Source organism: Candoia aspera, chromosome 7, assembly GCF_035149785.1.
Source record: "Candoia aspera isolate rCanAsp1 chromosome 7, rCanAsp1.hap2, whole genome shotgun sequence".
Taxonomy (NCBI): Eukaryota; Metazoa; Chordata; class Lepidosauria; order Squamata; family Boidae; genus Candoia; species Candoia aspera.
In genome coordinates this window covers 32263229-32278476 of record NC_086159.1, presented here as the reverse complement: position 1 = coordinate 32278476, position 15248 = coordinate 32263229, and the positions used below count along the sequence as shown (strand labels likewise).

The following is a 15248-nucleotide window of genomic DNA, read 5'->3' as shown; positions in this document are numbered from 1 at the left end:
TTATTACTGCAGCCCATTTATTGGGTAAAAATTTGCTACACGTGATGGACTCACTGTTCTGCAGTCCTGCATCTGACCTCTCCTAAAACAAAAGAACTATAGCTGTCTCCTTACAAGGAACGTATAGTAGTCTCCCATTCCAATCAACATTATCTTGTGAAGCTACTGGATCTGCAACATGTAGCTGTACTGCATACGTACTTCAATGAAGACATTAAGGGTTCTGCACAGAAGATTTAGCTAAAATAAACACTTGGATAAAAAAAGAAGAAAATCCAAGGATACATAGTATCCTGTTATGCCCATACATCCTTGCATAGTTATTTCAGGCTTCCCCTTTTCCCATAAGACACCAAGGGTATAATCAAGGCCAGTTTATTTGGTATGGCAAAAAAACCTGTAAACACGATTTATTTCCCTGCATATATTCACAGCATTGGCTTCATAGTGATGAATTCAAAGTTATATGAATCTGGCAGACCCTGGTGCTTCGTCTGGTTGAAATGAATCCAGCTGAAGACAGGCAGGCCTTCTTCCACAGGTGGGCCACTGATGGCATAGGCTGTAAACTTTGCAGCCATACTGATATCTGCTACCTATACAAAATTTTAAGAGAAGAGGTCATGTAAGAGAAAAGAAAAGAAGGGGTGGATGGGTGTTTCACAAGTATAACATGCACAGATGATTTTTGAACTTTCCTTCAAATCATATGAATTTCATATGAACTTTAATTCATGCTTTTTTTTTTGCATTCTTTACAATATTAAAAGAATGCAAAATTATTCAGAAGTGGCCCAGGACAATCTAAATTATGTTCACTGAATCACTTATGCCTCAAACCCAGCCCATTTAAATTCAGCAAGGTGAATTAAAGACCAGAACGGAGATGTTGAGTCATACATTAGACATTGATCAGATATGATTTTGCGTATTTTAATTATGTGTAGTGCAGGGAGAGAGGCCTGAAAAATTTCCTACATCTAAATAAAAATGGTAAGCTGCACATGAGAATGCATGACAGCAAGTCTGATTAACAGCTGATAAACCAAGGCTCACCCCTCAATAAATACGATAACTGCAACATTTTCAATATACAATATAATTTGGATTTACTGTATCTGGCTTTTACCTTGAGCTGGCTTTGTGAGCAGATTATCTATGAAATATTAAGCCACACTCACTAGCAACAAAAGCATTGTGAGATTTCAACATCCAGTCTCCTCAATCAGGAGGTCCTTTTTAATGAGGTCCATATTCTTGTCCTGTTTCTTTTTCTCTGACCAAAAGATACCCAATCTTGTAATGTGGTGTAACCAGAGCTGTCTCTGAAGACCATCAAGAACCTACAATTGGCCCTGAATGTGGTGGCAGAGGTAGGTTCAGAATTTCTGAACCTTTCTTCCTTCCAGAAAATCAAACAGCCTACATCCAGTTTAACAACCGAGACTATGGTATTCCTTAAATAGCCAACATTAATTTCTCAAGGATAGGAGTAAAGAATCTATGACTCTCGCAAGTATTGTTAAACTACAATTCTTAGCATCCACCACTGTTAGCCATGTTGGCTAGGGCTGCTAGAGATCCCTTGCCTCTATCTTAAAGGGAGAATTAAACATTTTACTCAGTTTGTACTTGTCTAGCACAAAGCTGAAGCAGTTCACAAGCTGCCTCTGAAATGGCTAAACTTTACCAACCTTGGCACAAAAGCAAGTATTTACATTGAATTCTCATTTTATTTTCAACTGTTAATTGAATGCAAGCTGCTGTCAGTGGAAGTGTGATAATAATGGTGAGAATGATTGTCAAAATAACTGTTGGCTTGCTCAGCTGCTGGCACCTGTACTTGCATGCATAAATAATTACAGGTGCATATAAAGATGTGCAAGGGAGGAAAGTATTGTGTATACAGAATAAAGTGAATCAACTGTTTTCCTCATCCCACAAGTATCTATAGTGGGGCAATTCCTTTAGGAATGTTACCTTAGAGTCATAGCATCCAGCTGGAACTGGATGCTTGTGGTTTAAGTCTTCCCGACAGCAAATGGTATTGCAGGGATTGTGTCTTGCATATGGATCTTTCTTATAATCTGGAAAACAAGGGGGAGAGGATGAGTACGTTTTGACACTCCTGCTTAAGCATGAATTAACCTCATTTCTGTACAGTCAGAAGACTCATATTTGATTCCTGCCTCTCCTCCAAAAAACTTGGGGCCATTTTCTTACCACCCCAGCTGGATTTCATCTATGAAGTAAGATAGCATGAGAGACCAGCAGAGAGGGTCCCCAAGATTACCCTGCAAGCTTTACCTGTTTATTCTAATGGGGAGATTTAAGTCTGGTCACTGCACTGAAGGCCAGTAAGGAAGCAGAATCATACTCCAAAACTGGATAATAATTGGATTATGTTCTGGGCCAGATATCAATTTATTCAGAATTATGATGTAATCACTGTTGTGTAGAATGTAGATTCTCTTGGGTGATTTCAAATCTAGTTATTTGCAGGCCCAGTGTTCACAACCACACAGCTTGAGTCTTTCTGAAAAGTGTGGTGAAAGGTGAAAGGTCCCCTGTGCCAGCACCGAGTCATGTCTGATCCTTTGGAGGGACACCACTTTCACGACATTTTCTTGGCAGACTATAGCAGGGTGGTTTGCCATTGCCTTCCCCAGTCATCATCTTCCCCAGCAAGCTGGGTACTCATTTTACTGACCTCGGAAAGATGGAAGGCTGAATTGATCTGAGCCAGTTACTCAAGAGAGAATCCAGCTTCCGCTGGGATTGAACTTGGGTCTGAAAAGTAGTTTGTCAATATCAGATTTTAAGAACTGTACATGCATGCTATTTCCTCTGGTGCACAAAAGCATAATTAAAGCTCCTAGAAGTTGTTTAAAGGTAACTAATTACAATTTGGCTCCCATCACTCATAGACTTGGAAAATTGTATCCAAAGTATGAGGTATTTAAGATTCAGCACACTTCTGTCCTTGTTCTAACTAGATTCAGCACACAATGGCCAAGAATTTCACAGTTTGACACTGTGAAAGGTGAGCAGACACTGCTATTGCAAAAACAAACACTTGATAATGAGCTTTTTATGATGTAGGAGAAAGCAATCTAAAAAAATCAATAGAAAAATTTAAAATGGCATACTATTGTATCTCATGATGTACTTCATGGCCTCCATATCAGTCACTTTCCCTTGGTCCCGTCGAAAGATTTTTGCTCTGGGGGCCATTTCATAAGAAAAGTCCAAGCCATACTTTTGAACATATTCTGCATATCCACTCATATTGTAGATCACTTTATGGAAAGGGATGTTGTAGGAAGGCCAGTATCCTGCAAAACAAGGCTTTACCAGTGAATGGGTTCAGCTGGAGCTTTTGCACATTGCTTGGAAGTTTTTAGCTGAGCTGAATTAGCCAGGTTCTAAAACACTCTGAGTCCCATGGAAATCAAGGGAATGCAAGCCAAACTAGCATGGCAGAATTTCATTAAAGGAGGTTTCATTTGGAGAAGCTGAAGTATTCAGGGATCTACAAATTCAGCAAAAGAAAGTGAATTTACATCATCTATCATCTTTAGCACAATGGAAATTTATATTTAGTGCTGAAGCACACACACAAATATTTACATACAGGTAGTCCTCACTTAACAATCGTTCGTTTAGCGACCATCCAGAGTTACAACAGCACTGAAAAAAACAACTTATGACCATTCCTTACATTTAGGACTGTCGCAGCATTCTCACAGTCACATTATCATGATTTGGATGCTTGGCAACCATCACACATTTACGACGGTTACAGCGTCCTGTGATCAAGTGATTGCCATTTTGAACCTTCCCAGCCGGCTTCTGATCAGCAAAATCAATAGGGAAGCACATAATTTGCTTAATGACCATGTGGTTTGCTTAACCATGTGATTCACTTAATGACTGCTGCAAAAATGGTCATAACATCAAGCCCATTTTCACTTGGCAACTGCATCACTTAGCAACCTAAATTCTGGTCCCAGTTGTGGTCGTTGAGTGAGGACTACCTATAAATACAGATTTAGAGTTCCTGATATGCTGCAACTAATGTTTAGATTATTGGCAATTTCTATTAAGAAGCAAAAGTGACTGTTTCTAACTAAAGCTATTTACCTCCTGCCCTCTCCCTTGTTCCATAATTCTAAAGCTCTTACATAAGGGTTTACCTTTACGGAGAATATTTGTTTGATCAGAATATTCTACAAGTTTGGGAATCTGTTCAATGATATAAAGAGTTCCATCCTCAAGGCTTCTTTGCAATTTGATCTTTTTTGTATCCAGTATCATATACTGGTTATTATAGGTACCTAAAGAGCAGTGAGAAAATAGTTAAATCTTTATTACGTTTTTTTTCCCCCACAGAATCACGGGTGAACAGATTCCCATTCAAATATACCAACCAGAATTTTGTTTTTCAAAGGTTTGGGCCCAAGTCTTTCCTGAATCTGCCATTATATTGGCAATACGGACTCTCTCCCATGCAAAGAGGCTCTCAGGTACCACTTGTTTAAGAAGAGAATGGTTGAATACACTATTTGTGGTCTGCAACATGATCAATCCACTGCCAAGTATATAAAAGTCATCTAGGGAAACCAAAAAACCTGAAACAAGAATTTTCAGAAAGTTTATTATTCCTTCATAATTTTTATTCTAATACTTGATTTCCAGAAAAGAAAGAAATCAAATGGATGAAAACAAAGGAACTACAGTAATAGCAGCACCAGAATCAACTGATTATAAACTAAAGGAAACAGAATTCAGCTAAATGATATAAGGTATACAACGAGACTCTGGAAGTGGTGAACTTTTCTACACTGGACATACTTGTGAAGTATGAATGTCCATCTGTCATGCATCCTACAATTGCTTCTAAAAATGCCAATACTACATTGGGCAGGGCTGGACAAGATGACTCCAAAGAGGTTTTTCCCCTCCCTCCCTCCCTCCCTCCCTTCCAAACCTCTTTGGAGTCATCTTGTCTAGCCCTGCCCAAAACAACACAATCAGGTAAAGACCTTTTCAGTGGTGCTACTTATATGGTGGCACTCATTTGCTCAACATGGATGTCCTTTCAGTCCCAGGCACATTAAAATTCTATGTTTCTGTGTTCATTTTAACAAAATACACGCAGAATTATTCACAAGACCAGTGTAAAACTGTACTTTCTTATTCTGAATAGCATCAGCAACCACTTCCTTTCTTCAATTTTTGATATTTTCACTCTATGTTATGGTTTCAAGCATGATTGGCATATATGAGCTATGGGTGGTGAAGGAGGACTGGAGGTGGATCTAGCTATTCCTGTTTCTTTTGGAGATGCCTGCAGTAAGCTTGCAGGAGGGGGACACAATAGATAAAGCTCAGCAATGCTGAAAATTCATCCCTGATTTCTACTGGCCTTGGGAAAAGCTCTCCTTGCTTCTCATCTTGCAAAAAGCATCACAAGAAAAATGATTTCTTTTATGATTTGTCATTTTTCTTTTTAAAATAATAAATTCTAATTTAGAAATCTGTACAACTTCGACAGATCTGTAGCTGTTTTTGTGCTATGTCTGAGTACTTTCATCTTACATCACAAAACTCCGGGCCTGGGAAGACTACTTCAGATCACTGTATACCCAGGAGGAATCATTTCACCCAAAGAGGGGATGAGACTATGAAGCTCACTTGCTCCCCCACTGGCCCCCTGTCTCAGGCTCTGAGATTATAAACCTGATTAAACAGCTGAAATCGAACAAAGCTCCAGGATATGACTTCATTTCAGGGAAGGTTATTCACAATAATTTAGATTGGTGGGCACCCATTTTGGCTTCCCTATTCACCTATATTGACAACTATGCTAAAATCACTGATGATTGGGGTCTAACTTTGGTGATTCCAATCTATAAAAAAGGAGGCAGAGATTTACCTGCCAATTATCAGCCCATTAGCCTTCTCAGTGTGGTCAGCAAATTATATGCTAGACACCTGTACAATAAGCTCCTGGATTGGGTTATAACTGAGAATATCTTGGCTGATGAGCAGGCAGGCTTTAGAGATGGCTGCTCAATTTTTGACCATGCTTTAAGTCTTCAACATCTAGTCAAGAAATATTCCTCCAGAGCTCGCTCAACACTCTGTGCAGCATTTATTGATCTTAGATGTGCTTTTGATTTCATCTCTAGAGCCAAACCATGGGAGAGACTGAACTCTTCCTTGATTGATAGAAGATTACTTGTTCTTATATATAAGCTTTATGAAAATTCCCGGATGTAGGTGTGACGTAATATGCATGGACAATGCACCAAGGAAATCCTAGTCAAGAGAGGAGACAAAGGTGTATTCTAGCTCCCCTTCTTTTTAATCTATATATTAACTCTCTCATAGACAAACTGAATAGCCCATCTCTTCATCCCCCCCCCCAAATTGGGAAATAGAACACATCTCCATTCTTTTATATGCAGATGATGCCATGTTGCTTTCTTGGACACAGATTGGCCTGTAGCGGGCACTCTGTGTACTTGCTGAGCACTGCCAAGAAGAATGGCTGGAAAAAAAGTACTTGAAAACCAAGGTTATGGTTTTTGCCAAGCACCCTAAGGTACATGTCTGGCAGCTAAACAATAACTTAATAGAGCAAGTTAAGACCTTTAAATATTTGGGGATTGTTTTCCATGCCATGGGTAACCACAAATTCCACACTGACTATGTCAGCCTGAATGCACAAAAAACAGCATCAGCACTACAACCTTTCTATTTCTCCAAAGGAGCTCAGCATATACCTGCAGCGATTAAAGTTTTCTCAGCTAAGATCTGAGCTCAGCAACTTCTGGAGGTCAGTTGGGCCCCTACAGGCCATTCCTTTCTCTTGAAAGAGTCCAATCCAAGTTTTTAAGATCTATTTTTCAAGTACCTTGCTGTGTCCCTAACGTGGTGCTTCGCTGTGAAGCTGGCCTACTAAAACAGAAACTTCTACTTGGATTTACACTTTTTCTTACTGGCTTAAGCTTTCTTTTCTTCTTGAGCTATGTTTATCTCCAGCTAGCCTGGTCAACGGAGGATGGTACTTGTACTCTAAATATGAACAGGGAGAAATTTGTTTGGTTTATGTCTCTGAGTTGGATGGGCCCCAAACTGGAAAAGGTTATAGTTCACAGACAAACTAAGAAACACATATGGCATGTTTCACTCATCTAAATTACCTGGATAACTGCTGAAAGAGGCACGTCCTGTTCTTGTCTGTGGGTCAGTAATTCTGAAGTCCCAGTGTTTATATATTCTCAAAGTGGCAGCATATGTAAACCAGCTAGAATGAGCAAAGTAGATATTCTCATATCCAGGGAGGACCTGAGAAAAAGACTGAATTAGTTATCTGGAATACTGCTAACAAATAACAGTCAAATCACTTTTGTTCATCTTTTATGGAATTTAACATTAAAAAATCCTTTTATTAATTTTGATCAGTTTTTAATAGCCTGTATGCAACTAGTAATGTGAATTAACATGTTAATAGAAGTGGCCTCACACAACTTTGAAGGTGTTGCAAGAAGAAAGGACTTAGGGGAAGACCAAAGAAGTGTTCTTTTTTTCCTGCTGCTGTCAGATAAGAATAAAAAGTAAATAATGGAGGGAGGGGGCCACACTGTATTCAGCAGACCTATTGAGCTGGGAAGGCATGAAAACTTGAGGAATTTTCCAATTAGTTTTCTTAGCATGCCTCAGACAGGTAAAATCATGACTCTCTCACTGGTGTGTGTGTGTGTGTGTGTGTGTCAAAATCAGGCACAGTGTTGCAATCCAAGCCCCACTCCTTTTGTACATGTGTGGTGCTAATCTAACCTCAGGTGGAGATCTGTTCCAAAGGAAAGGAACAATAATTGAGAAGTCCTTCTTCATAGTCCCTGATGATCACTCTCTCTCAGAGATGGGACTTGATGGCTGCCTGCCCCAAAAGATTTTAATGTACAGGCAAAGACTGTAATGGTATGTAGGAATAACTTTGGGAGACAGGGGAAAGAGACACAGCCAGGGGAACAATCGGATAAGAGGCAGCTAAGCCTGCAGCAGGAATGTGGGACTGGCAAACATCTCAGAAGGGACCCTCCCTAGTTTCGGAGGGCTTTCAGTGGGAATGGTGGACGGCTGTGCCCACTCGGAGCTGACAACATGGTAACTTTTTTCGGGCTCAAGCAGGTTTTCCTGAAGTCCAGAAACATTCTCCGGATCAAGGAGAATACTGGAATCATCCCATCTGTCCTCCGGACAGCGGCTTGCAGCCAAAAGATCACAAACAGCATTTCGTGTTCGACTGGTAAGAGCCAGCTGGGAGGCAGGGACTTCATCACTTTCCAAGCCACGCTGTAGCCTTAAAGGGACATTAAGACCAGCCACCTCATTTCTAAATCTCCAATTTGTATTTTTTTTAACTATATGTACCCCAAAAGAAGCTTTCTACAGTGAGAAGTTGGTTCTCTTGGTGCTTAATGTTATTTTTGGGATTACTTTTTAAAAAAAGTCTTTTATGTTTTGGATTTCGTTTTCCAAAGGAAATTCCAAAGATTGAGAGTAAACAATTGTCTTCCTGTTATTATTTTTGTATTAAATTTGAAGATATTAGCATTTTCCTACACGTTGAATCCCAGTCCAGTCCAGAGGAGTGCAACCAGAACTATTTATTTATTTAAAATTTTATGGCTACCAATCTCATCATCATGACTCTGGGCAGCTAATAACAATTTAAAAAATACAACCTAAACAGCATAACAACCAATACATAATTGGCAGCCAGGGTAAAACTAGAAGCAAACATCAAAAACAACATCAACATAACCATCTCACAGGCTTTACCATACATTCCAACCCCAAGAACTTGAAGGAATCATAGAATCATAGGATTGAAGGAACCTTGGAGATCATCTAGTCCAACCCCTTGCCCAGTGCAGGAATCTAGCTCCAAAACGTGGTATTTACATCTTTTAATTTATTCAGTATGTTCTACTATGCCTGCCACTTAATTCCAGTCTGCTAAAAATGGATCCAAATTTTATGGGTTCTCACACTACTTTGTAAAATGTATGAAGCTTCGGTTTCCCAAATTTCACTTTGGATTCACAACCTCAGTCAAGTTGGAAGGCCTCTGATTAAGTAGAATCAGATGTCTTTTAAGCTGTTGAAAGGGATGAATCCATGTTTATGGATTGGTGACTTCCTAGTTCATAACTCAGCTGGCAGTAACAATGCTCCTGAAAGCCCAGTTATAAAAGAACAATGCAGGTTGTGTTCATAATGCCTTAGAGTTTGCAGACTTATCAATCCTTCTAGTCCTAAAGTAAAAGTAAAAATGCTATGGCTCTCACCTTGATCAAAGCTGAGCAATGACCCATATCCCATTGGTATCTCCTAGAGACTTCTGGCATAAAAAGAGAGTCAATATTTGTTGACTCTGAGAATAAGGAAGGAATGAGGTCAAGCAGATCTCCAACTGCATTTAGGAAACTAATTTCAAAGTCAGTGAGAGGCTGAAATGAAGAGATAACAAATATATAAGATTCAGGTTTATCTACATCAGTATTACACATAACAGGGAGCAGTAACCCATGTCTGACCAGCTTTTCTTCAAGTCCAACAGCAGTGATATTTTAGTTCAAACATTCATATTAAAATTAATAAATAATAGTTCATAAAGGAAGCTCATAAAGGAAACTGGATGTAAAATTACTGATTTACCAGACATGATTTATTCAGATAGAACCTTACTGATCAGCATCCCATTTAGAGAGAATCCAAATACTAGACAACAGAGTATTTGTTCCTTGATGAGCTGTACAATGAGGGGATTTCCTTGGTTCAGCCCAGCAGATGAGGCTTCAGAGTGAAGGAAAATCCTTGTCTGCAGATTCTGGTAGCTCAAAGTTCTGCATATTCCCTGATGGAATTACCATCATACAAGAGCCAAAGAAGAGAAAGTGAGGGATGAGGAGTACAGCATAATATAAACTATTGTCAGTATTCCTCCTTTTTGCTTCCTCTTTCTTTTCTATTTCATTTCCATAAAACCCTTACAGAAAATGTAAACGGTCAGTTCATTCATGAATATGGCAAAATATAATAACGCCACTCTAAAAAAAGATTTCCTAATCAAAATCACTGTGCAGCAATGAAATATTTAAAATGCATATTATTTAAAACCCTTTCTTCATGTATAGTGAACAATAAAAGTAAATTACTTTCCTTTTTAAAATTGGGAATACAGACAAAAGTTGAAATTCTACGAATTTTGAAGGGACAAGAATTATATAAAAGTTGAATATATACTTTTTAATTGCCAAAGTATGAGCCAGAGAGAATTTAATTTATTTGCCAATATCAAATTTTGAGAACAAACAAAATAGCTGGGTGTGTACATACGTACAATTCTCCAAATATATCCAAATATAATTATCCAAATAGCATTCAAATACCTTATTTCTGTTTTTTAAAAAATCCACCACCTTAGTTATATTCAAATCCTAAAATCCAAATTCAACAGCAAAGCAGTACATGACTATCAATATACAGTAAAAATTTTAAGCTTTAGCAGAGAAATTAGATATTGATGATTGTAAAACCTTACAATGTTAAAGAACAAACATGCAGTTTACTTTGCCCAAAAATGGAGTTACCCAAAATATGGAGATACAAACACATTGCCTTTTATATGTCTACACTGGGTTCCATTTTCAGCATTTATAAAGAGTATAGTTTAATACTGTTCTCATGGTTATGCCTAGCATGGTGGAAAAATGGAACAAATTACTTATTTAGAAATTGTGTTGCTTTATAATACTGACAAATAAGATACTAAAAAGAGTGCATTCCTTCTGACTGGATCAATGCAAAATGTGTATCTTGGGGAAAGATTGCCAATCTTATTTAGCACCGGACAATATTTCTGCCAGTGGCACCAGTGGCAAACCATTACTGATTTTGGTACAAATAGGGCCAAATTAATGCCAAGTGAGGGAGCGAGAGAAGGGGAGATGGAGGGGAGGAGAACAGGTGCCTATTAATAAAATGAGGGCCAAAATGATGAGTATTTCTCTTCTTTTGAATATGAACTATTAGCCCAACTATTCATTTTTACATCAAATATATGAAAAATACAGCCAATTATTTGGGTTTACTTCTTGAACATAAAAATAGAGACCAATAGTTTTCAATGTTATTTTTACTTCATAAAATATGTGTTTATTAACATCACAGATAAGGTCAAGGAATGTTTTTCCTTTTTCTCTGTTTCTGTAAATCACTTTCAGAGAAATTAATTCAAAGGGGATACATGTTATGTTTGCTTCAAATGGTATTGACCCTGATTCCATTACCCCCAGGCTCCATATTTTCTTGCAGTACTTAGACAAAGTTAGAAAACTTGTTTAGTTATTCATGTCTTTACTCTCATGGTGTGCCTGAGTATGGAAATAAAGGTGAAAGCTATTTGTATCCAGTCAATTCTCCTCTTGCTAATTCACAATGACAACATCCTGCTGACATCCCAGAGGGTCGCTCAGCCCACACAACAAGTAGGACTATAATGATAGCAACTCCACCCAGTGTCACTTTTCGTTCTCCGGGGAAGGGGGGGTATATCACATGCAGACAGACTTTCATCCCTCCATCTAAGCTTCCTAAATGGTTAGAGAATTCTTGAGTAATGCTCCACTTTGGGGCTTGTATTCCAAGTTCTATATCAATGGATAGCTGGTAACATAAAAGATGTTTTACATATTCAGTACAGAAAGCAGAAGGACTTGGTCTTGTCTTAAATCTTGAACTAAACTCTATTTCCCTTTCTGAAAGTTAAAGTCAACATAATTGCTTCTTACTGTTCTTTTCTGTCGTTTAGCCCATTCCACATTTCCCATGTACAGCCCGTCCAACTGAGCAATAATATATCCTGCATTTCTCCAGAAGGGGTCATCCTTGTTATTTTTAATCTGTTGCCTGGTCCACTGATCCTGTTCTCTGTATAGGAACAAATCTGAGTTTAGAGTGCATTTTTTACCAGATCATCCCAGAATTATACTTAAGGCTTGTTCTCTTCTACAACTGAATGAGACTTTCTTATGAGTAAATATGTTTAAGATTATGCTTTCCCCAAGTGATTAAACAATGAAGTCACTTTGCAAAGGGCAAACCACAGTAACACATGTTCTTTTGTTGAAAAGTAACTACATCAGGTCACCTTTCAACTTGCTGCTCTGGTAATTTCAAGCATCACACATACATTACCTTTGTTAAATATAATGACCCTAAACTGCTGGAGGCCCTGTCAACTCTGCATCAAAAACAAAAAAAGCAAGTCTTGTGGCATTTTAGAAATGTAATTGAATGTATTGTGTCATAACCTTTCCTTGTATCACATGCCTTATTCTTGCAGCGTCATGCTAATTCTCTTTGCATTGCTCCTCATTTGGTTATGTGTTGCTGGAGCAAGCAGAATTAGTTTAGTAAAACATACAGATAGCACTGGGGATTCTTGAAGTCTTATTAAGGCAATTGGTTCATTGCTACTGATGAATGGAACATTTTTGACAAAAGAATACATACTGCATAAAATGTTTAATTTTTTGTTCAACGATGACATTCTTAATCATCTGAGGATACAGATTTGCAATATGGTCACACGTATGCCTGAAAGAAATAAGGGGGAAATATTAGTTTAGTCCACTTGTCTTGCCTTGTCAGTATGTTTAGTACAGCAACAGTTGAGACATTCCAGTTTAAAGACTAAGAAAGATTGCACATCTTTTCATTCTGAATGTGAAATAACAGTAACTAGGCTTCCCACCTTACTCACAGCAACCCTATTTAAAATTGCATATTTCAAGTTATTTCTTATATTTTGCTAAATCAGCCTGAACTCTTCTCTCATTTGGTGCTGCAAGCAGGACACTAATTTTGCCCAATAACCTTGGTTTGCCTCCTGAGAGCAATAGGCAAAAGAACAAACTGTGGAGATAAAAAATTGAGATATGAATTCAGAGAATAAAGAACTTCACATGGATAGCTGTCAGATCTGTTTACTTATATCTTCCCAGACTTCTTTTTTAAAAAGGGACATTTACGATATCGGATGGATGCCATATGAAAACATGTACAGTTCTATGCAGATTTATTCAAAGCAAACCCCTTGTCTTCCAAAGGACTTACCCCAAGTAAATATGTCTAGGCTTGCAGATTGAAAGTAGTTATTTATTGTCAATATAATAGTTACTATTCTCTTTAAAACACAGGTGTACAACTTAAATTAAATATAGATAACTTTTTCCTTTATGTTTGATACATTTTCTCTCCTGGCATATTAAAAATTACTGTTGTATTTTGCAGGGGATCTGGGGAGGAGGGCATAGAGAAGGATTTGGGGGCCAGCATGTGGCCCTGAGGTCTCAGACTGTGCATCACTGACTTAAAAATCAGGTATCTAAAATAATAGACTGGGGAATTGTGGGAGTTGAAGTCCACACTTCTTAAAGTTGCCTTGATTGGGAAACAGTGTAATAGACTGTAGTACAGATTCTAGATTACAATGACATTTCAGTGGGAGACTATTTGTTACATTACTAAGTTACTCTTTAATTATTGTAATTTAAATAGTATTTTCTTGCATTACAGTATAAGCGGAGATAAGAAAATGTACTCTCTCCTTTGAGTATGAACCTCTTACAGAAAAAGAAACAAGCTCAACGTAATGTCACATCCAATCTGGACTTTAGCAGCAAGCAATGCCAACACTATATTGTGACATTTTGACTTCTTTAAAATGCTCCGAAAGTACTGTGATCCTTCACTGTACCATTTCATTGTAAGAGTACTAATCTGGCCTTACTAAAGAAGATACAAGCAGCGTACAAGCAATCTTTTTCTCTGCATCTGTGTGAGGGAGAAAGAGAAGCTCAGAACTTTGTAACATGGGGATGCTTTCAATTTCATCTAAGGCCACCACACCTCCAACCAAAACTTTTAACAACAAATAGTTTATTCTTCTGATTATCAGTGTTTTCCTTAATTTCTCACAAAACCTGTGCTAACCTAAAATAGTGTTCTCCAACATTTTTTTTAAAATCCATTCAGTCATGTCCGATTCTCAGAGACTGCCTGGACTAGTCCCTGCAGTTTTCTTGGCAAGGTTTTTCGGAAGTGGTTTTGCCATTGCCTGCTTCCTGGGGCTGAGAGAAAGTGATTGGCCCAAGGTCACCCAGCTGGCTTTGTTCCATAAGGCGGGACTAGAACTCACGGTCTCCTGGTTTCTAGCCTGATGCCTTAACCACCACACCAAACTGGCTTTTTATATAGGACTATAAAGTAGTGTTCTCCAACATGGTGCCCTTCAAATTTTGGACCACAGATTGCCATCCTGTAAATCTAGAATGACCCAAGGTTAGGGAAGTTTAACCAAGATCTACTGTTATCACTTATTAAATTACAAAGACTACCCCCTAATTCACATGAGGAAGGAGGGGAAGCACAATCAGACTTCCAAGATTCTATTACTGTAGCCAATCTTAATAAAAGTAGTTTTAGGCTTCTGTGGAGTCTGTTTCTTGGTCTGGTCTACCTTGTGGGGCTGACAGTTGTCTATCAGTCTGGGAGATGAATCCTTCCTTAATATGTACTGTATTAAAAGTACATATTAAAAGTAACTAAGCTGCTTCTTTTGCATGTACAGTTCCCCATCTGTTTCCTATTGTTGTAACCATGGCTTGCCACAATATCTAAATTGTCTACAATTAATATGGTTTGTCTATTGTTTTTCTCCAAGGCAAAATAAGAAACCATGACTCAAAATGGATTTGTGTCTCTGCTTTGGAGGAAAGTTTGGTCAATTTGGATATTTTGGAACTTGTGATTACAACCAACCAAGTAACAAAGAAGCACATTTTTTTTCAAAAATCCAAAATGTCCAAAAAAATCCAGAAAGTCCAAAGCACATTTTGGCTCACCAATTAAGCAATCTCAATTTAGTTTACCAAGCTACTTACGAAGCAGTGAGATAGCCTTCCAAGAAACCTGCCGCATACATGAGTATTTCATTGCTTATGGACTGGTTACCATAGCCTGCTTTGATTTCCAGAATCCCCCATCCAGTAGACTGTACAGTGTCATTGTAATAGCCATAAGCATCACCATTCTTGTCTAATACATCCTTAATGTGGAAAGACTTTTCAGCTGCCAACCAATATACAGTAGCATAGTGGAGATCT

At 38.2% G+C, this 15248-nt stretch overlaps 1 protein-coding gene across 1 annotated transcript in view; it reads right to left on the bottom strand.

Moving 5' to 3' along the window:
• Positions 1–15248, bottom strand: part of PLBD1 (phospholipase B domain containing 1) — a 29429-nt gene continuing 14181 nt past the window's right edge. Inside the window, exons 2-11 of the mRNA XM_063308588.1 lie at positions 15027–15246; positions 12595–12678; positions 11871–12009; positions 9366–9527; positions 7212–7356; positions 4431–4631; positions 4197–4337; positions 3150–3335; positions 1981–2087; positions 1–596 (exon numbers count right to left, since the gene is read on the bottom strand). Coding sequence (XP_063164658.1) covers positions 429–596; positions 1981–2087; positions 3150–3335; positions 4197–4337; positions 4431–4631; positions 7212–7356; positions 9366–9527; positions 11871–12009; positions 12595–12678; positions 15027–15246 — 1553 coding nt within the window. The 3' untranslated portion in view covers positions 1–428. The remainder of the gene's footprint in view (positions 597–1980; positions 2088–3149; positions 3336–4196; positions 4338–4430; positions 4632–7211; positions 7357–9365; positions 9528–11870; positions 12010–12594; positions 12679–15026; positions 15247–15248) is intronic.